Genomic DNA, 22247 nt, shown 5'->3' with positions numbered 1-22247 from the left:
GCGCACTAATAAAAGTGAGTATTTATGCATCTACAGTTTACCTTTAGGGCTGGAGTCAGGGGTGTGGCCGAGTACATAAGCAACACTTAATTAAAGGTCTGAATGAGGCTAGTGCACAGTGCAGCCACCTAAAGTGTGAAGGAAGGACACACACACACACACACACACACACACACACACACACACACACACACTCCAGCAGTTCTTCTCCAAGCGTTTACTTCAGTACTCTGCTTTATTTCCTTTATTGCCATCAGTCCACAAGCTTTTATCCCTTCAACAGTCACATTCATAAACAACCACCTACAGAAGTCAAACTGATATAGTGCACACATACACAGGTAGACAACCACACTCTCCTCTCTCTCTCACACACACACACACACACACACACACAGTCTACTGGACATTGAGGGTGCGAGCAGACACTCCGTGGTGCCAGTCTCTCAGCTCGTTGTACTTAGGACCAATCACCATCCGAGTGGTCTTGTTCACTCTGCCGCCACAGGAAGAGAGAGAAAAGAAGAGAAGAAGAACACACCAAACGAGAAAGAAAATAAGGATTTAGGAAAAGTAGAGTGGTTGCCTGACAATCTGCAAAAAGACACTGTAAGCCATGCCACAAGGGAAGCCTGATGACACTGTAAGGGCTGTTATCACAAAACAAGAAGCTGATGATAGACAGGGGGTGTTTTAATGGGGTGGATATGAGCAGTTCTCCAGAGAGAGAAATGGAGTAAGGAATATCAGGAGAACCTCCTGTATCATGAGGTCTAAGTGCAGACCATGAATTATGGCCAGTATGGACTGATAAGATGAATGAATTCAACCACGAAGCCACACACCAACACCCACAGACAGCAGGAATGTCTGCATGTTATCACAAGTGACCACACGTATCGCCACTAACCACCAAGAGCAATGAACAGCCAATGGATCACATCACACTGAGAACAACACCGACGGTCGAGCCATGATTGTCAACAACACAATCACAGGTTAGAACAACATGCAGCAGTGCATGGCTGTCACATCCATAACCGAAAGCACAAACAACCAGCAGGAGCACACACACCATCATTTGAAGCTACACTTTGATTGGTAAGCAGTACACAGGTGAAAACATTTTAGCTTTCAGCAATCTCAGAGGGGGATTGAATTCGAAATTGCTTTCTGAACTTTTGGAGCAACTAAGAATGGAGATACAGTGCACAGAGGTCTGGCTTTTGACTTAATGGCTCAAATGTGATCCTTTCTCTGCAGTCTAGACAGGAAGAGGCCACACCACATCAATACATTTGCCAGAGCTGTGACACAGAGATATGTAGTCAGATTTTCAGTGGCTCCATGTGTGTACATGTATCCCTCATATGTAAGAGGCTCCCCATGGAGTGGGTTATACTAAATAACAGTACAAAAGTTAAGCCACACAATGCACTTACTCATACAATAACAAACAAAATGATGATGGGGTTATTAAAACCACAGTCGGCAGTTTCATTGCACTTACTTTGTCTTCTTGGCTGCATCACTTTCCTCATCTTGAGCTGCAAGGGAAAGAATAGAAAGTCCATTAAAGAATATACTGTGGTTTGTACCAGAAGCGGCACCACCTGAGAAGTCCCAAATCAAGACTGACAAGTCTCAAGTCCTAAATTTTGGGTTTCGAAGCCTAAACAAGTCATAATGTGCTTTTCACTAAATGCAATACCATTTAAGCAACAGAGTAATAATATATTAATAAAAACATATATAATGAATGCTTTTTAAAATGTATTTGTTCTTCTTGGTTCTCTCCTGCAGCATGATTGGATGCTGTCGGATCAGTTTAAACAAACTTAAATTGAAATTAAGTGTCGACTAGCTGGAAATGAATAGTTTTAATGTTTGCAATTAATTGATTGGTGAAACACTTTTTTGTTACAAAGGCTGTCCCTGTGTTTGAACGTACCACGCTCTGTGCCGGTGATCTGAGCCAGAATCCTGAAAGATCTGGACTGGGTGGTGCCGCCGCGAGGGCGCCAGTCCTCTGTGTCCTCCATTATGCGCTTCCTGCTAGCATCAGCATGAGTGGGCACATGGTAAAAATGGATGTCTGTGTCCACAATGTGTTTCCTTGGAACTCTGGAAGGACAGGGATGGATGACATCAGCAAATGTACTTTTAATTGTACAGTCTCCCTTTCATATAATTGATCAGAGTAATAGAGATGGAGACTGATGTCATTTCTTGGAGGTATTACAGCATATAAAAGTGAAATGTAGAACTTTTAATATTGCAGGATCCAATAAAACATTTTATTCTCCTTGACCTACTACTGTAAGTACGTATAAGGCGCTTTCTCTCTGAGTGTGTTGCGAGACAAAGCTGTTTTTAGTCTTTTTTAAGGAGGTTAATTTCAACCGAGGATTTAAATTGATATACAGTAGAATAATTTGCATTATTTTACACACAATGATTCTGTTAGATGAATTTTATTAAGACTCCATGATATATGAGGTGGCAAGGTGGCACACAGTAAAAAAAATCACCAAGAATTTGTGCTTATTAGACAAGGAAAAGGGGGTGAAAATCACACAACACTTGGTTAAATGCATTTGGTGACCATATCTGAACCAATCTGATACCTTGGTGGTGGGGGTTTTCTTGAAAAGCAAAACAGAAGAAAACAGGCATAGGCTGAATAAAGGCAGGGGAGAATAGAACAGCAACATTCATAAAAGTCATAAAGAGACAATCTGAAAAGACTTACTTCAAAATACTTTGAGGTCCACTAAAAGGGAAGAAAAGTAGAAGAAGAAGAGATACAAGTATAAAGAATTAATTAAATGAAAAAATAAATAACTAAAATAAATGTTAACAAGCATGCAGTAGAACATAGATGAAGGAAAGTTAGAAAAAACCCCACATATGGACCATAACTACCAATGCATGCAAAATTTGAGCCAAAATATCCATGGAGTATATACATATAAATACATAAAATATTTAAAGTCAGTTCTATTGGCGGCCACATGGTGGTGCTGCTGGATTGTCTGGATTCCTCTAAAAGTATAGTCATTCCTAAATTGGCCAGTAAAAGATCATAGAATAATTTAATTTAGTAGTCATGAAAAACACGAGTGTGCAGGAGAATTATGATTGAAATCCATGGTTTGTGTTTTGTGAATGCATGAATCCACAATGTTCCTTGGCAACAGGGTGCTAACAGGCAGCAGTGCTGATTGGCTGTCTATAAATCAACCCTCACGCCAAATACACCCACATACACACAGAGGGGCATTGAAGACTTTTCAGGCCCTGCTGTCAATAAATCACCTATAAATACACACACACACACACACACACACACACACACACACACACACACACACACACACCAACACACTCACCAACACCTTCACCTAGCACATTGAATAGACTGATTTATGAGTGTCTCTCAACACATTCTTGTCATAGCAGCAGCTATGTGGGTGTGGGAGTGTTGACGGCTCTGTGTGAGCCTGGTCATACACTTACAGTTATACTGGTGTCTGACGATATAGTGTGTGTGTGTGTGTGTGTGTGTGTGTGTGTGTGTGTGTGTGTGTGTGCTGCCAATATCATATTTGTGATTTACAGTAAGAAATATAGCATAGCCTCAGCATATTATATCACACACAACTTTAAATTTTAATTAGCTGAATGCATGTGTACTGCATCAGAATAAGCTAACAGAACTATAAAACATTGCAAATATGATTCATGCTCTGCAGTAAAATCATAAGCAAATGCATGCAGCATGGTAAAGTAGACAGACGGGTAAAGCAAAAGGGTGGATGAGTAAAAATGAAGGCAGACAGTCAAACGCTCGTAACCTGACATGCTTCAGAGACTAACTTTGTGACTTGAAGAGCTGCTGCAGTCTGCAAAGCAGAAGAACAAGGGTTGAAAGAAAGAGAGAGAGACAGAACACTGACATTTCCAAAAGACATTGAAAACGGTCTTTCGATCATCCCCTCTGAAACGAATCACACAGCTCATTTACAGCATGCAAACAGGCAAGCACGATGCAAGCACGCACAGACATGTTGTCTCACACTGTAACCTCAGAAATAGATTTTTTTTAATATATATGTATATAGATGGATTAACTGATTCTGGAAATAAGTAACCGCTTGAACCTGAATATATAATTTGATCACCTGATTTGATTTGTTTATTTCAAACGTGTAACATAAGTTAAAAAAAATACAGCTAAATACAATTAACTGTAAATATACTGTATAGGAAACTCTCAATCAATATCAATAAGGCCATTAATAAACATATTTCTTATCTTTCATATTCTTTTTTTTTTCTTAAAATTATATATATCTGGACTCCAAATCATTCTACATATTAACCCCACCAACTGAAATGCACATGCTCTTTATAGTGTTACAAGAAAAATGTGGTTGTTGTTGTTGTTGTTGTTGTTGTTGTTGTTGTTGTTGTTGTTGATTAAAGGTTCTGTAAACAACATTCAAAGCATATTTATATTTCAGAGTCTGGGCAGGGATTTCCTCCACACAGCTCTCGCTCTCCTTCCCTACTGATAGAAGCTTCTGGATGCTCAGTGGAGTCACTTTTTGAACGTACTTGGTACTCATATGTGCACTAACATGTATGCCCACTAGACCAGGCTACACAGTCACTGACAATAGGATTTAAAAAGTTTAGAAGAACATTGAGATAAAAAATGTTTTCATGAAAGCAAGTGGAAGCCATAAAAGTACCGAAGACAGATCCAGATCTTGCTTTAATAAACTATGTCATGTTATTAAATGACATCAGGGATACTTGGGGAATGCTGTGTACCCAACTGAAAGGCAGCTTGTGTGTCTGTCCATGTGTGCACGGCTATGGTGTAAGATTATATTGTGCAGATCACTGGTGTCTGCTGAGTGTCACAGTAAGAGAAACCACTGATCCTTTTTGTGTTGCCCACAGAAAAGAGCACAGAGAGTGTAAACATGAAGATGAACGGAGAAAGGATGACTCAGAAAACAGAAAAAAGTTTGGCATTTGGTCATTTGAATGCAATAAATCACAAACATCCGTGTATTTCCTCCTTGTTTTAATTTGAGATGAATCATTGCAAGAATGAATGAACAAGTGAATGAAAAAATGGCTTGATGAAGGTGTGTCGGTCTGTAAAGAATGTATGTATGTGTAAATCTGCACGGATTCAAGGCTGAAACCTTTATTGACTGACTGATTTGCTACAAGAGCAAAGAGAATGCCACACAGCTTCAGTTACCAATGCAGGCTATATATACACAGCTTAGTGACAGCATCGCAGCACAGTTAACCTCACTATGCCTCAGAATAGAGGAAAGCTGATGAAGAGACAGAAACAGAGGGGGTAAAGATGTTGGCGGGAAATATGTAAAGAGACACCCTGAGTGAGTAAAGTTGTTATTTGTAGTATCATCTTCAAATGAAAGTAAAAACTAATATGTTTTAAATGTGGTGATGCCTTCAAACACCTGACCTCGATGAGAAGAAGTGTGTACTTTTACTAGGAGACACAAAAAAAATAGAATATCATGAATGATTCATGACACAATGAAGGCAGCCAGGGATGTTTCACTTTGACTATGCACTATAGTTTTCTACATGTACTTTAACTGTAGCTATAAAAAAAAGAAATTCTAAAATTTCAACCTTGAAAAACGTCAGCTCATGTTTTATTATGTTCCAATATTTCAGCGGGGCTGCAGAGGCCCAATTAATGTTCATAAAGTCTCCAGTTTTCCATCGCAAGACCCCGGCTATTAAATATCTTTCAGTACAGAATTTCCGTTCTCAAGTTGCCACAGTAAACAAACGGTGCATTATCCCACTTTAGTTTGCTTACATGTCAGTCTGTCCAGGATGGTACTTATAACACTGTACACAAAAAACTGTCAGTATTTCTGTTTGGTGACATTTGTTTGGTAAATGGCAACCTAACCTGCATCAGATTGCCAACATGTGATGTTCACTTGTCAATAAACAACACTCACAAACAGAAGTATCATAATTAGGCTTGTCTTGCAAACTGTGGATCTCAGTAAAGTGTGCACTATATGTTTCAATCTGTTTTTCCCTTCTAAACAAAACAGACATGTGGGTCTGATTTAATGATGTCGAAAAACTTTGAAAAGATTCCAATTCTGGTTATTCGATCAGTGAGCTGCATGTAATAAACAACTCTGAAACAGCTCTCTGCCCCTCGACTCTGGAACAAACTCCCTCAGTACATCCGGTCTCTAACAACACTGTCAACCTTCAAGTCACATCTCAAAACTGGTCTACCCCTAATATATTCATAATTTTTTTTTAATGTTGCCAATTTTTGTCTGTACTGTTTTAGTGTTGTTTATTCTTACTGTCATTGTTGTTTTTATTATTGTTCTTATTTGTAATTGTTTTATTGTTGTTTAAATATTACTGCCATTGCTGTTTTTATTATTATTGTTTTATGTTTAATTGTTTATTGTACAGGCCAAGGAGCATCTCATCTCACATCTGAAAGCTTCAACAGAAGACGGGGAAAGTTGAAGGGAGAAGAAATGCATAGAATGGATTCGTTTGATTGGCTGGAGAGAGCGCCACTCACCCATTAAGGTGCAAAGGCAAGGCTCCGCCTTGACTCTCCAACAGACCCCGCCTCTGCCCCATGGCCACCTCACATGCGTTCTCAGTGGAGTAGAGGTTGATGGGTGTGTTATACACTGACGGCTGGGGCGCGACGAGGACAGGGGGGGAGGAGGAGGAGGAGGAGGATGGGTAAGAGACAGGAGGTGGAGGAGGAGGAAGAGGAGAACTGGTGTTGGAGGAAGCAGGAGTGAAGGCAGAGGATGGCGATGGTATGAAGGGAGCGAAAGGGGACTGTGAGGAAGGGTACTCTGTTCCGCAGCCCCCGTAAGGTCTGGAGGTCTTGTTGCAGTGGGTGGTGGAGGGGCTGGAGGAGTGAGGGTGGGGATGGGACGGTGGAGGGGGATGGGTGAGGGCCACTGGTTTTATGATGTCTGATCGGTCGTCCTACCGGCATGAGAGAAAAGCATGCAAATACAAACGGAAAACAAATCACGACACAGCACACGCTATACTGATGCTTCGTCCCATAGGATTCATATTGGATACAGCCTGTGATCTGTCCATCTAATGAAGTTTCAATTCAAGAATATTTAATTCAGTGGCTGTAAATGTGTTCTAGGAATTTTCTGGGGATAGGGAAGCATCAGTATACTTATGTTATTAACAATTTAAAAAATATATATATAATAACACTAAAGAAAAAAACACAATTACATAAATCAAGACAAAAGTAGCTTTCATGCAGCAAAAATGTTTGTATGGCATCGTTTCAGAAGGGTGTAGTGACTACAAAACTATTCAAAGCACTTAGTACCCCAGGTAAATCATTTTTTCTTCTGCTTTATCATAATACATCACTGATTCAATAACTTTTCACATTTATTTTTTTCCTATTTCCCAGTAAATCCACAGTTGGTCAGTAAGCAAAACTTATATCTTAATGGTAAAGAAAAAAAAATTCAGCACTTAATACCAAAGAAAATTATTATACAATTTTTCAAACAATGAACAGTTTTTATATCATCACTTCAAATTTACACTATTTTTAAAGGTCATTATTAAGGTAATTTTTTCACCTGGTGTACCTTGCAATAATTAAACATTAATATTTCATAATTGTTTGTATCTAACAATAGACATGCTGTGCACTCAAGTGTTTAAATGTTCTGTTATTTCGATGACGTGCTGTGTTACAGTACCTTTGGTGCCACAGGAGGTGGTTTAGGAACACTGGAGGCCCTGGAGAGAGGGAGGGAGAAGAGAAAGTGAATGAGTAATGATTGCTTAGTTATGTTTTATTCACCTTGACAATGTCTCTCTCTGATATCTAAAAAAAAAAGGGACTCTTATACATTTGAATGGCAGTTAGCTGACACTGCATGGGTACAATAACACAAGACTTATAGAGGCATTCAAAGCTGCTAAGACCATACTGTAAAATATTTAGATCTTATTGGGGTTATGGTGAATTATGACTGAACCTGAGCTCTCAGTATAGAAAAATTGACTATGAAATTTAAGTTGCAGGGGCTGAAAAATGGGGGCCTCTTTCAGTATATGTGTGCTTTTGAAGGCAGCTGTTTTTAGTATATAAAGGCTTGTATCAATCTGATACTCTTGCTCTTTGATACTCTTGATGGCATGAGCTCACCTAAAGGTCATCTGAGGAACATACTTGTAATTACCCACACTGTTAAACTGCCTCAGAGGTGACATCAGCTTAGCACTTCATCCTAATACGGATCATTTTTCATCTGTTTATAGCGTTTTTAGTTGACCCATCTGGTGATATTGATATTGATGCAAAATAGGACATTGCTTCATTGATGCAAAATGAACTAAAACGATTATTTAAAGCAGTTATTGTTGAATAATCACTCTTGTTGACAGTTAATATATGTCATACACATGTTCGGACAGTTCCACACATGGAACAAATGAATGTAACTTAAATGGATGTTGCACTTCATCACAGCTTTATTGAACATGATATAAAGGGGAAAAAAACACAGGTTAACGTAAATTAAAGGTTAAGAAAGCTGTGCAGTAACAGAAGACGTGTGAATCTCAGCAGCCCCGCATTCTTTTCAGAGCAGCCCTTCTAGAAACTTCCAGAGGGAGGTTCATGTCCTTCACCTCTGTAAATCTGAACCGACAGCTCTGTAGTAGCTGAAAACATATCAGTCTACACACACAGCTACTCATACACTTGGCCTTTTCCTCCCTGCATCTTGTTTCTCAGTGGCTTGCCAACAATGTCCTGATAATGCCTGTTCCATTGACATGAAATGTGAGGATCATAAAGGATTTTAACCTATTTTGTGCAGTCACACAGCAACTCTGGTAATATTTCAGCAGGTGAGGAAAAAAACGATCCACTTAAGTATCACAATATTTTAGTTTACAATTTTTCAATCGATTTTTGAATGCCTAAATGATTCATTAATTATCGTTAACCGCTTATCCAAAGTAGGGTCGCTTGGGGCTGGAGCCAATCCCAGCTGACATTGAGCGTGAGCTCGCCAGACTATCACAGACAAGCATTCATTCCATTCATTTTAGAGTTGCTAATTGACCTAACCTGCATGTGTTGGACTGTGGGAGGAAGCTTGCTACGAGGCGACAGTGCACTACACCACCCTGTGACCCTCATCTTTGAATCAATATAATAAAAAGGCTTTTATTGTGGTCATCTACAACTTGTGTGACATCATATCTTTTTCAAGAAAAACAAAGCCTAAGCAAGAAAGCAGACAATGACCTTTAGCATCCTCCCCGCTAGATCAGCAAACTTTCTGTTGCTGCTGTTACCCAGGTTAGACTCAACACTGCTGCACCACCACTGTGTTTCCCAGCACTGAGGTTTGCACGGGCTAAATTTGAGTTAAGTTTCCGTAGGTGCGACCGGCTCTCCTTTAAGGCAAACTAGTCTTAGCTGACGGGAGTGAGGCAGAGGGACCATGGGGTGTACGAGATACAATGCCTATACAAAGTATTCACCCCCGTTGGATGTTTCACCCTTTTGTTGCTTTTCCACATGAAATCATGGTCAATTTAATTTGACTTTTTTGCCAAGAATTGGCAATCTCCAATATCAAAGTGAAAAATGATTTTTTTTTACAAAAATAGTGTCAATTAATCAAAAAATATATAAGGTAAAATATATGACTGCATAAATATTTACCCCCTCTAAAGTAACTGACCTAATTCAGCAGATGTCCAGCTAGTTGTCACAGTTGGAGATCACCTTAATACAGTTGTGTCAAGTGATTATAGTATAAAAAAACACTGTCTCTAGTTCATCAGTAATCTGCTACAATTGCAACGTGAAGACAAAAGAACATTCCAAGCAACTGAGAGAAAAGATCACTGTAAAGTATAAGTCAGGAGATGGCTACAAAAAATGTCCAACACAGTGGACATCCCACAGAGTTCAGTTAAATCCATCATTAAGAAATGAAAGGAGTATGGCACTTGTTGGCACTTGTTTGACGGCGGATGTGGCTCAGTTGGTAGAGTGGTTGCCCATTGATCGGAATGTTGGTGGTTCGATCCCTGACCATGGCACCGTTAAGGATAGCCTCGGCCACCAGTATGAATGTGTGTGTGGACGGGTGAATGACTGCAGTCTGTAATGTAAAGCGCTTTGGATATAAGTGCACTCCATTTACCATTTACTTTTTATATTTTACCAATCTGCCTTGAGCTGGCCGTCCTCACAAACTGAGTGATGGGACAAGAATAAGCCAAATTATATTGACCATGATTTCATGTGTAAAAGCAACAAAATGGGGGGTGAATATTTTTTATAGGCATTTTACAGACAAGAATTCCAATGCCCTAGTACATTTTTGTGCCTGAGCAAATGACATATAAAAGTCTTGAATCTAGACTAGCTAGCTTATTCTTGATTTGATTCACAGAGCCCGACAATAAAATAAGATTATATCAATTTTAAATAGCAATAACAATGAAAAAAAAAAATGAATCGAGCAGTTTAAATTTATTATATAATATTTTGGTTAGTGTGGACTTTATGCCAGAGTAGCTAAGATGAACCTACATCTTTGTGGTGCGACCAAACATCACAGTACCAAACTAACAGTTTCAACTTATCCTTTAGTATGGACTTTACACCCTAACTTCACTAAGACAGAACTAACACACAGCTGGTACAATAGGCTGCAGGGTATCAGGTAGGCATTTCAAATACGCCACCACCGTCTCTGTGTGCTGTAGCCTCGATTACACTGCTGCTATAACTAGAAACACCAACATGGAAATGTGTTGGGGTCATATGGTAAGAGGAAGGGGAAACAAAGATGTGAATGAGAACCAGAGTTTAATTTAACTCAGAGGCTTTCAAACCTTTTCTCTGGGGATTTGCATAGTCAAAGGTAATTTTAGGCTTTTAAAGAAGCAACCTACTGTTTTATTAAAATGCCTTTTATGTTGCTGAGAGTTGGCATGAACTTGGAAGAATTTATGAGAGTTGGAACTATCCGGGTTGATCTTCCCGAAACGTAATTAGCTGTTTGTGTCAGCTGAGCCTTAGAAAAAGTGTTTATGCTCCATTGGGTGTATACTGAAAACTCTACTATAGCAGAGGAACAACAGCACAATTTGCCACTGGAATGTTTCTCCATAGCTCAAATGTGTAAGGGTCAGAGAGTAAGTGGATGCAATAAAGACACTGACAGTGTGACGGTGACAAGCATGTCTACCTCCTGCACACCAAATGGAAACATTTGCTGGGCTGTACGTGTACATGTGTGTGTTCTTCCCACTAACAGTTTCATTTGATTCATAGTTTAAGAGCAGCTGGTATAAAACATGATTCTGTTTTCGGTGTTTGCATTTGTAACTGTGCATGTTCCATGTCAGCTGTCAGCCTCTACGTGTCCTTTACTCTGTTTCGTGTTCATAGAATATCTTATAACAGAGTGATTGGTCTGTTCGTGTTACTGCGAGTCTGTGTTTCTCCAGCAATTCTTTGTGGTGACAGACATTTTGGTTTTGCTTTGATATTTTACCGCATGCGAGTGTATACTGTGGCTACAGTGGTGGAGCTAAAGCATATTTCCATATTTTGTTATGTACAAGTCATCTACAGTAAAATGTATTTTACTTGTCTTTGAATAATGGTCATCAGGGTTTGCGTGTGCACAAACATGTTTTCTTAGTTTCCTTTGTATGATTTTTGATGTTTCCCTAGTTAATTATTTTTAGGAAATACGTAACACTGACACCATGCTCATCATATTTTCTCTGTTCAGTTTTCACTGTCTCCAGAAATGACAGGGAATGAACAAAAGACAGATATTTTAAGAAATAATATGATCCAGACCAGCAGTAAAAACTGTAAACAGTATGATTCTTTGCTTGAGCCTGATTAGGCCCAACCTAACCTGATGCGTCCAGGCAAAGCCAGGCTGTAATTTCTGAAAAATTCACCCGGCTTGAACTGGGGTACTATGACAGCAGTTGCCGTCAACAGTTATGAAAGTGATGACTCACCACTCCAAATCTCTATTTAATATGGTATATGACTGTTTTGTGTTTAACATTCAAGAAGGCGCTTGTTAGAGATAATCCCATGAATGGCTGTAACCACACTGACACATTTAGCTTGTAAAAATCTTTTTTAAAAGTGGAATTTCAGAGTTTTAATTAGGCTTCGAGCCAAAAACCGCTGCCTTGGTTCAAGCTCAAGTCAGATATGGACAGAAACTATGCAGGTTCATGTAGGGTCAGGTTAGATGTTTTGGAATGATCCTCGGTATTGACTGAATACAATTGTATTTTAATATTAGAGCACATTTTGTGTGGTGTTGAATTGCATTCTATTGTTGACTGCCCCAGTTGTTTTCTATTATTCTGTGAGTTTCAGGACAACATCTACATCTCCTCATCTGAAGTTATTGTACAAGTCTAAAAAAGTAAACTGTTGTAAGATTTATGCCTATTCTGTTTTAATGCACCCACATATATTCGTGTTATGGTGTTTTAAGTCTCCTTACAGCTTTTCCTACATTAATGCATGACATAAAATTGATCCGTCATGAAGAGGAGGATGTCGTCTCTTCATCTCCTCTCAAATCACCCGTGTCCTCGCGGCTGTTCTCGGTTCTCAGTTGTGCATTTGTGTTTAATCTCTCCGGTCTATTCTTACTAGAGTGAGATCATTGGCCAATGTTTCCAGGGCTGTGCCCCGACATGCCATCAGCTTCACCAGCAACCAAGCAGCCATACTGAATCAATAAGAGATTGTTGCGTGTGTGTATGTGTGTGTGTGTGTGTGTGTAATTTCATAGATAGAAAGGGGTTGATCAAGAGGCAGAAGTGGTTTAGGTGGAGGTGACACTCGCTGGGATCTGTTAGTAACACCAGTAAACACACACACACTCTATGCTACACAAGCTACACAGTAGAAGCAGTTTTACGAGTGGAAATGATTCTATCACACAATGCCTTCATGTGTGTGACCTCTCATAAATGAGTGTGTTTTAAATTTTCCACCCGACAGCTTTTGTTTACCCAAACACAAAAAACTCCACACATGGGTGTACTCTGAAAGATTGTACACACACACACACACACACACACACACACACACACACACACAACATATAGTTTCTTGCAATCTGTCAGTCTCATTGAAACAACTACACACATCATTATATTTCAGCCTGAAGCAGGTCTCTAATAAAGTGTGCTGCCATTTGGATGACAGACTCGTTAAAAGAAATGGACAAAGGCCCAGTTGACATACACCCACAAAAATACACACACACACACACACACACACACACACACACACACAATGTTGTATTATGCAGGGAGTGGTGACAGTGATTTCAGGCTTGACGGCTTGGCCCAGGACATGTTACCGGGGGTAGTGCAATAACACAGACTACAAGGAGCAGTTTATACACTCTGCAGCATCTGCACCTGCAAATAGGCTTTAAATGAATGCACACACACACACACACACACACACAGTCACACAGCATGTGTGTTCGGGACTATTTTTAGATTAACTGCACTTTTTTCTTTTTTCCAAATATCATATGTGTGAAAAACTTGAACTTTATTGGCCCAGTTATAAATGGCTCTGCTTTCTTTTTTTAGAGTTGGTCCTGTTCGCCTCAAATCCCGTCTGGTTCTTTATGAGCCGTGATCTTATCTTCGATTTTTGCCTAATTTGTCCTGCTGAGGCATGTTCTGGCAGCTCTTGTATGTTTTTGTGGTGACTTTTGCATTCCTTCCAAGGACAGAAGGGAATAATTTAATCCGACTGAAGTCCAACACACACTTTACGTCAATACTGAATAAATCAATTTCATTTTTTATATCATTCAAATTTACCCTTTTTCATTATTCTCTCCTTTTTTCCTTCCTTCTCTTCAAAGGGGAAATTCAATATTTTTTCAACCAGCAACCTGTTTTCCCACATTTTGTGTAATAAGTGAGTAATAAGTAGAACAATTTTGAAATTGTTCCAGTATTGAGCTTCAGTGCTGTAATCTGCAGCCCTGAGTTGAGCTACAAGGGCAATAAAGCGGCATCAATGTAATGCTACCTTCACTAGAAGTGGCCTTTTTTTCTCCTCTAACCTACATCTTCTGGCAGCAACTCACGGATTGCAAGATTTCAGAACCAGACTTCATCTTTCCATAATGCTGCTAGTCAATTATAACAATATGAGGCTGTCAGTGGCAAGAACAAGCCATTTACATTTAGATTACAGCCCATTTCACTCTCACTCAATACTGGAGTTAAAAAAATGTTTATCTCCATTAGTCACTCTGACATAAAAGCATGGCAAAATTTTGTCTGGGTTGAAAAATACTGAAATTCCCCTTTAATTTTAACTAGGTAGCAAGAAATCTCTATATATAATCTCTATATATTTATATATATAGTACAATGTAGAAGACACGAAAAGGTACTATGACTTGGCATCATTTTGGTAACATGGTTTGTGTGTTTGTGCATCCATGTGTGCAATAAGATCAAGCTGGTCCTTCCTTTTCCCAAGAGGAATCCAGCAACAGATTCAGGAATGAAACACATGATTCAAAGCGGGGGGAGACAGGAGAGGGACTTCCTCCCTCACTGTGTAAATCAGGGACTTTAGCAGCTTGGCAATTTATGTACAGGCACAACTGTGCCCCAGGGTCATTCAAGTAAAACATGGCTTTAACTAAATAAAAATCTTTACCCGAACTGTTGTTCCGGTCTCCCTTTTATCTTCACCTTTTTTTAGTCGGTCACTACACCGTTTCATCCTTGTCTGTTGTGATTTACATGTAATTATCTCCTCTTCTTACCCGCTTCTTCCTGTCTTTTTTCTCTTTCCTGAGAATGAGGTCACTGTTCTTTAAACAAAAGTGATAACGATTATTGAAACAAAGCCCTCGAAAACATATGCAGTCGTCATTCCCGAAGGTGGGACACACTCTCTGAGCCTTTGTCTATTTATTTCTTTTTCTGTGCCTTATTAGGGAAAAGGAGAAAGAAAGGGCTGCTTTGGTTTCAGGTTTTTTTTGGTAATTTTACCTTAAACTGAAGCAGGCAGACCAACGTGACCAGGAGAGAATGCCAGGGCACCGAGTAAGAGCAGAGTGACTGGCAGAATTACTGCCACGTGTGGTTTGGTGTTTAACTGTCAACAGTGTGTATGTGTGTACTGTGGTGGTGGTGGTGGCGTGGGGGTATAGAGGGTGATGTAGCTATGAGTACATACTCAAAGAGAGATGATGAGTGAACAAAGATTATAACTCCTGATTTCACAAGCTGGTGTAAAATTCCTTTGCTGGTGTGCTTAAATCCAAAAACAACTGTGTTATTTCTCCGCTATTTAAAGATTAGTGTGTGCGATTATCTGTAACTGGCCTTTAAATAGATCCTGGAGCTGAGTCTGCCTGTCTTTATCAGTCCTCACTGGGCAAGACCTGTCAGGGGTCACCCACAGATCACAAGTACTGTAGGTTTTTTTTTTATTGTGTGTGTGTGTGTGTGTGTGTGTGTGTGTGTGTGTGTGTGTGTGTGTGTGTGGGTGGTGTGTGTGTGTGTGTGTGTGTGTGTGTGTGTGTGTGTGTGATCCTCCCCTTTCCTTATCCACTGCTTCCCACCGCTATCTCCACAGAGGCAGAGTATGACATCACATAAGATCCTAAAAGAGGCTCTGACGATGACCAGACCAAAGGAACAAGATATGGTGGAACTAGAGCAGTTTCACTATAAAAACATGAGTTCATTAAATCAACTTTGAGGAAATTAAAAGTATGTTTGAACAGTTGTAGTCACGTACAGAAGAAAAATGCTCTAGAATGGTTTCTAGTTAATAAAAGTCTGCAGCCATCCCGCAAAATGTGTCCATTTATGTAACGCAGAGGTTATAGCAGGAGGGGAGGTGGAGGACACGAACCCAGGACTTTGTCCCAGGAGACTGGCGTTTTTGTCCAGTTAGAAATGTCTTAACCCTTCTTCTGCATCACTGATATAACTGTGTCAAGTTACGTACAGAAGTAGTTACTTTAGACCAGACCCTGATATATTTCCTAACCTCAAACATGTGGTTTTGTTGCCTAAACCTATCCAAGTAGTTCCTTTTTAAAAAAAAGCGATACTCACATGTTTGTCCTGTGCTTAAAATAACCATTATTTTGTAGGGCATCCTATGAACCACATTGGATACATTTTGGTAAGAAATCACAAAAACCCATTCATGAGAATATGTTGAAACCTGTGTTGGAATTGAGGTGTTATTTTTATATATATATTTGCTGTACTGTTGTTGCTTCTTTATCTTCTGCCAAGAAGAAAAGAAGAATCAATATGGCGAGACAAAAAGCCTGAGGGTACGAGTCTGCTATGGTTTTTATAAAAGAGGCTCTCACACTAGCTGTCTGAACAAAAACTTGTACTCAATACACACTTGACCTGACTCTCACATTCAGGTCAGTATCTCTCTCTGTATGGTGGGTTTTAAGATGGCTCTTCTGGTACTCAGATGTACATAAAGACATATTTTATATATCTTTCCTTTGGCTAAATCTATATAAAAAAAAACATCTTTAGACATAAGCAAGAGATTTGATAACAATTACAGAGTGTCCTTTTTTTAACAGAAGAAAATCTGACAGAAAATGCCAAAACATGCAACACAGCCACTGTGTTTCCTGTGGTAACATAGCAACAAACAAGCACATTTTATAGTAGCTCACTTTCTACCAAAAACACCCAGCAGTGGAGCGGTACCCTGAGGAGTCTTAAAAGCAGACCATGAGAGGAAACAGGCACATTTAGTTAAACCCTACCCGGGCAAGAGAAAGGAGGCAATGTCTCCAACTGCCTGAAGGTCAACAGTACTACATGGAAACCCCAACAGAGCACCGGAGCAGGGGGACTAACCCTTCTATAACTAATACCTCTCCACTAAATAAACATTAGAAGACTAAAATAATTGTATGAAAACAGAATAAAGGTATAATATGTCACTTTTTCCCTCTAAAATGTCTTTGTTGAGTTGTGTCCATACATTATCGCAAATAATATATCATAAATGTATTTTTTATTCAGTTTTAGGCCATATTTTCACGATCCCTTCACGACATCCGTTGTCCGCCAAACACAGTCGGAGAAACGCTGATTTTTAACTCAAACTGGTTTCATTCAGTGTTTTTACTGTTTTTAATCAGAGGCTCCGTTTGGTTTTGAGAGGAGGAGACCTCTGCGGATCATTTGGCTCTCTGTAAAATCCACTGAAGGAATCCAAACTGTTAGAAGTTGACTACAGTGATGGAAATGGTAGTAAAGACAAAAACTATGATTGAGAGACCCCCTTGAGGAGATAAACAGTAAATGGTTATATATTATGTATTTAAATATAAGAAAATAAGTGTAAGAAATAAAATGATGAGCCACAAACACTGACCTGTGTTGACAAAAAGAATTGTAAATTCTAACACAATGCATGGATTTTTTGATGACACCAAAGAAGAAGAGTTACTGCTGCAATGCTTGCATCCAATGGCATACCAAGTCTCACATAATTTAAGGCACTAAAACACATGAACAGTCTTTTACTGCATGTAATTCTTCTTATATGTTTTCCAAAGATCGTAAAAAGTAATTTTATGTTACATTAAATTCATGCAAAATATATCTCCTTTAAAAGCTCTGGTCAGATGTTTTCTTTTCACATGAATTTGTAATGTTTGGAAGTGTGTATAGGGGAAAGAAAGTCTGACTGTCTGCACTGTCTCTGGAGTCACAGGGCAGTAAAAGAAGTTGATGGGAGGACTGTTGTCTTTTGAAATCTAATTTAAACTTTTAAAGCTCTGCTTCGTAGCAGACTGACCAAGAAGTAAAAACTGTACATATAAACAGAGGAGCTCACATTGAGGTGCTTAGAAAGACACACAGGCACGGGGCAAGGACTGACACAAACACACCCTGGCATGGAGTCATGTACTCAAATGGCAAAACACATTTTTCTTGCAACACAACATGGCATGTTTAAAGCATTTTCAGTCATTGTTAATGACTCCTGACCTGATAAATCTCTGCCATACCTCTGTGAACACTTCATGGCTACTCCCACACTGAACTATGCCATCATCGTTTAAAAGATTTAAAGTGTAATTGAATAAACTAATGACTCCACGGACTGTAATTGGAGTGTTGCCAGCCTGTTTGCGAAAGACGTACTACACACGGCAACCACATATACACACATCGAAATCACAAAACTGAGCTTTCTTTCTCACTGCAGCTGATTGACAAACACACTGTGACAATCTTGACCAGAACCATGCAACCTGGGGAGCGGAGAAACACTGGACGGATCCCCAGAGCACATCTGGGTTTATCAAAGCCATGTCAGTGCTGTCAAACTTATTTAAAGTACATCCTAAACCGTGTTTCTGAAATTACACAACACAGGCTGAACCCAAGACAACCAAAGTCCTGGTGTGATTTCATGAGAGTCAGATAAGGATTGCATTGCTTTAAGTGTAGGTCCTGGACAAAGGGAGTTAAGGAATCTCTGCCTTGAAGGCAAACTCAGTACATGCTGGGGCTCTGGAAGGGGAACCAGTAGTACAGGGGGCCCAAACTGGATGAGGACATCCACATGCTCATAGGGGGCCTCAAATGGGCTGAATTAAAGCAGATTTTCAAGATTAATGAGCCTTTTGTTCTGCGGCTTTGTAAGATCTATTTGGCACTGAACTATGGTCTCAAATTATGCACCTACTACATCAATGTGTGTCTTCAGCAGAAGAATAAACAGAGGAATAATAAAGGGTACATCTGAAATGTAGTGACAGAGAGAAAGCAAGTTTTATTTTCTGCCGTTTACTTTACAGTTTCAAGTTTTCTCTCTGGCAGCTCTCAGTTATTTTTTAAGGCAGCAGAAACAGAAACAACACAGTACATCAAACAGTTAGAAAGAAATATAGACTAAAGAGACAGCACTCCAGCTGGGTCCAGCACTCAGCGCTGAGACAGCCTGCCCATCAAAATGATCCGCAGCTGGACCAGGAAGTGTTTTCCATATTCAACATCTGGCCTTAGGTCTGCTGAGAGGGTTATGTGCGTCAGAATCACTCAGAGGATTCACTCACAGGGATGCACGATTTATTGGTTTTATTTTCCTTAATGTTTTTTCATCTTCTTTTTGATTCTCGGTTCATTGTCCAAGTTTCTGTTTCTGTTTACCTGGCCCCTTTTTTACTATGTCTCTCTCTCTGGCTCTTTTTCTAACACACACACGCAAGAGCACTTCTCTCAAGCTGTTCTCTGAGCGACGAGTCACATGGCTTATAAATTTAGGCGACAGTGATACAGCAGTGGTCATAAAATTATCCTGGCTCTGACACTGAACAAATACCTGAAGTTATGGAATTCTTTCAGATTCTTTTTTCCACTATAAAACCATAGTATTTTGAACAGATGATCCTGAAGAAGACAATGGTTGAAAAATGTCAGGGAGAGATGAGAGTGCACAAGGTACACCTTAGAACGTCCGCATCAATATGTTCATCTTTATATAGCAAGAATATTTTACATCTATAGTCTGAATTAACATAGAGTATGTTGTGTTGAAAAGTAACACATATATACTTTATCTTTCTGACTCAAATGGACACACAGATATGTTACATGTGATCCAAGAAAAACAGAGTGGCTTGATTTAAAAGGGTTCTACCATATATACAATATAATGCTACAATATAATATTAATCATCATATTAAATTAGGTCAAACTTTCAAATATAGTGGTAAACGTATGTAGATACATTTCCTGAGAGCAAAAACCTCAATTTTTCTGAACTCTTCGAATATTTTTTTCTTTTATTCAAACTGATGTCTATTCATACTCTAAGCATGTTTCTGCAGTGTTTACATACACTTGTATATGTAGCTTCATGCACAAGCCAGGGGAACCTGTAATCTTGGTTGTCAATGTTTTTCCCCAGTTTTGGATCACATTCCTACTAAAAGTGCTGCAATGCCGCTATACTATTCAGTCATCCTCTCGGCTGCAATGAACGACAATACAGAGGCACCAAGAGCATAGATGGGGAAGACTCTGAGAGACGGACCAATTAAAGCAGACTGATTTTACATGAGTCTGGCTCAAAGACACAGGTGTTACATGGAGCGCCTCAGACAGAGGGTGAATAAAGGTGAAGCAGCCATGGGCAGTCTGAGAAAATCATGTGTTTTTAACATTAAAGCATGTAAACATGTTGAAGAAGAAACCCAAAATACAAGTAAGAGCCTGTAAATGAGCATAATAGGTCCCCTTTAAATATATCCCAGCCAATCTGAAGTGATAACACAGTAGACCAAAAGCTAAATGTGAGAACTAAAACAAAAGATGGCAAATTACGCCTGGGACAAGAGTACAAAAACATCTTGATTACAATTTATAATAGAGTCATTTGTAACTATAATTCTAAGTTTATTTTATATGGAAGAAACTGCTGAGTGTACAGTTTATATTCTGTGCCTCACACCCTAAAACTCATTTATAATCATTATTCAGCACTTCTTCTTGTTTTTCTCTCATAATCAGTCCAGATGATTCTTCACACTATTCCTGTGGCCCGTTTGGGAATCATTCAACAATGCTGGCTGGCCTAAAGATGAGTGCTCTTGGCTTTCACTAAGATATTTGGCAAATAGTAGAGAGGAATTAAAAAAGCAGAGACAGATGAGCTTAACACAGTGTTCTTGGCTTCAGAATGTCTGTGGGCTACCTTCACAGACCCCTAATGTTCTTGGGATTTGTGTTTTCTTTGGCGAAAAGGACAGACTCAGAAACAGACAGACACAGGTGTGTCGAGCTGTGGCTGCATTCTCTTGGTATTAGGATATTACTAGCAAATACTAAAAGCCCAGCCAAAGATGATGGCCATCAGTTTTGGATGATATTTAATAAATACTACAGAGCAGTGAAAGACAGAGACAGGTGAGCCCAGTTTAGCACTCTTGGCTTTGGAACATCTCTGGCAAATATCAGAGCCGAGTAAGTGACAATGGCAGCTGCACGGGGTGTCTGGGAGTACAGAGGATTTGCAAAAGGCTGTGAATTTCTGCAGCAACAGTATAAGTCTCACAAGTTCTAACTGATCAAACCTGTACTATACCTTGTTATTTTTGGATTTATGTATTTATTTAAGCAGGATTGCTCCCATTGATATTTGAAATCTCTTTTTCAATTAAGTCCTGTACAGGAAAGGAAGCAGCACAAGATAAAAATTAAAAAACACAGAAGAAAAGTATATGACATCCCAAAGAATAACATGCAAAATGGATTTAAAAGCATACAAATCAAATAACAGGTATTTTTCCTACAACAATTACACTACAACAATTTACTGCCATTGCACTAATGGCTATCATGTGAGAGCATGGACTCTTAATGTTATAATATCACACTTTTTCTCAATAGTGAAATATTTTTCAGCCTCCACAACTCTCTTTTAGATAGTTGCCCTTCTTCCCTCTGGAAAACTTGTTTGAACTGTAGTTGCATTAACCCAGGTATTTTTGTAAAAGCATAGCCTCTCCGTCCTTTGTAAACAGGGAATCCAATTATCTCTCTTCTTGAAAGCCAAACACGATGTTCTTGTTACACGCGGGTCAGTTCCAAGTTAAGCATGTCGCCCATTCTGGGTCTCATTTCAAAGTGTAAGCTAAAAACAGGCAATAGATCATTTGATTAAAGTATCGTTTTTGCCTATAAACATACTGCACACATGCATCAAAAGACTAATTATGTAACTGACACTTTCTCATATTTCTGACAATGAGAGGCCATCAGTCATATATGCACAGACAATATCGGATTCCATTGTGAGGATAATTAGATTATAAACACTTAGATCTAAGAGGACATATGTGTGTCAGTTTGTGAATTTACAGCTGAACATTTTAGGCCAAGCCAAGTCAGTGTTTGTGCACAAGCATCAGCACATAGCACGTACAACTCGGGGATCTCGTTGTCTCTATTCAGAGAACACTATGTAAACAAAATGAAAACGTATACCCCAACCCTACATAAACTTTCCCCAAGCACCCAGAGCCAACTTCCAGACTTAAAATAACTCAAGCAGCTGCCA

General features: G+C 39.3%; 1 protein-coding gene across 1 annotated transcript in view; it reads right to left on the bottom strand.

Moving 5' to 3' along the window:
- Nucleotides 1–22247, bottom strand: part of pdlim5a (PDZ and LIM domain 5a) — a 71917-nt gene that overhangs the window by 16815 nt on the left and 32855 nt on the right. Inside the window, exons 4-7 of the mRNA XM_059338146.1 lie at nt 7806–7845; nt 6626–7050; nt 1952–2124; nt 1511–1547 (exon numbers count right to left, since the gene is read on the bottom strand). Coding sequence (XP_059194129.1) covers nt 1511–1547; nt 1952–2124; nt 6626–7050; nt 7806–7845 — 675 coding nt within the window. The remainder of the gene's footprint in view (nt 1–1510; nt 1548–1951; nt 2125–6625; nt 7051–7805; nt 7846–22247) is intronic.

The sequence above is a fragment of the Centropristis striata genome, chromosome 7 (assembly GCF_030273125.1).
Source record: "Centropristis striata isolate RG_2023a ecotype Rhode Island chromosome 7, C.striata_1.0, whole genome shotgun sequence".
Lineage (NCBI taxonomy): Eukaryota > Metazoa > Chordata > Actinopteri > Perciformes > Serranidae > Centropristis > Centropristis striata.
Note: the sequence above shows the minus strand (reverse complement) of the source record. Positions and strands in the feature narration are given on the sequence as shown.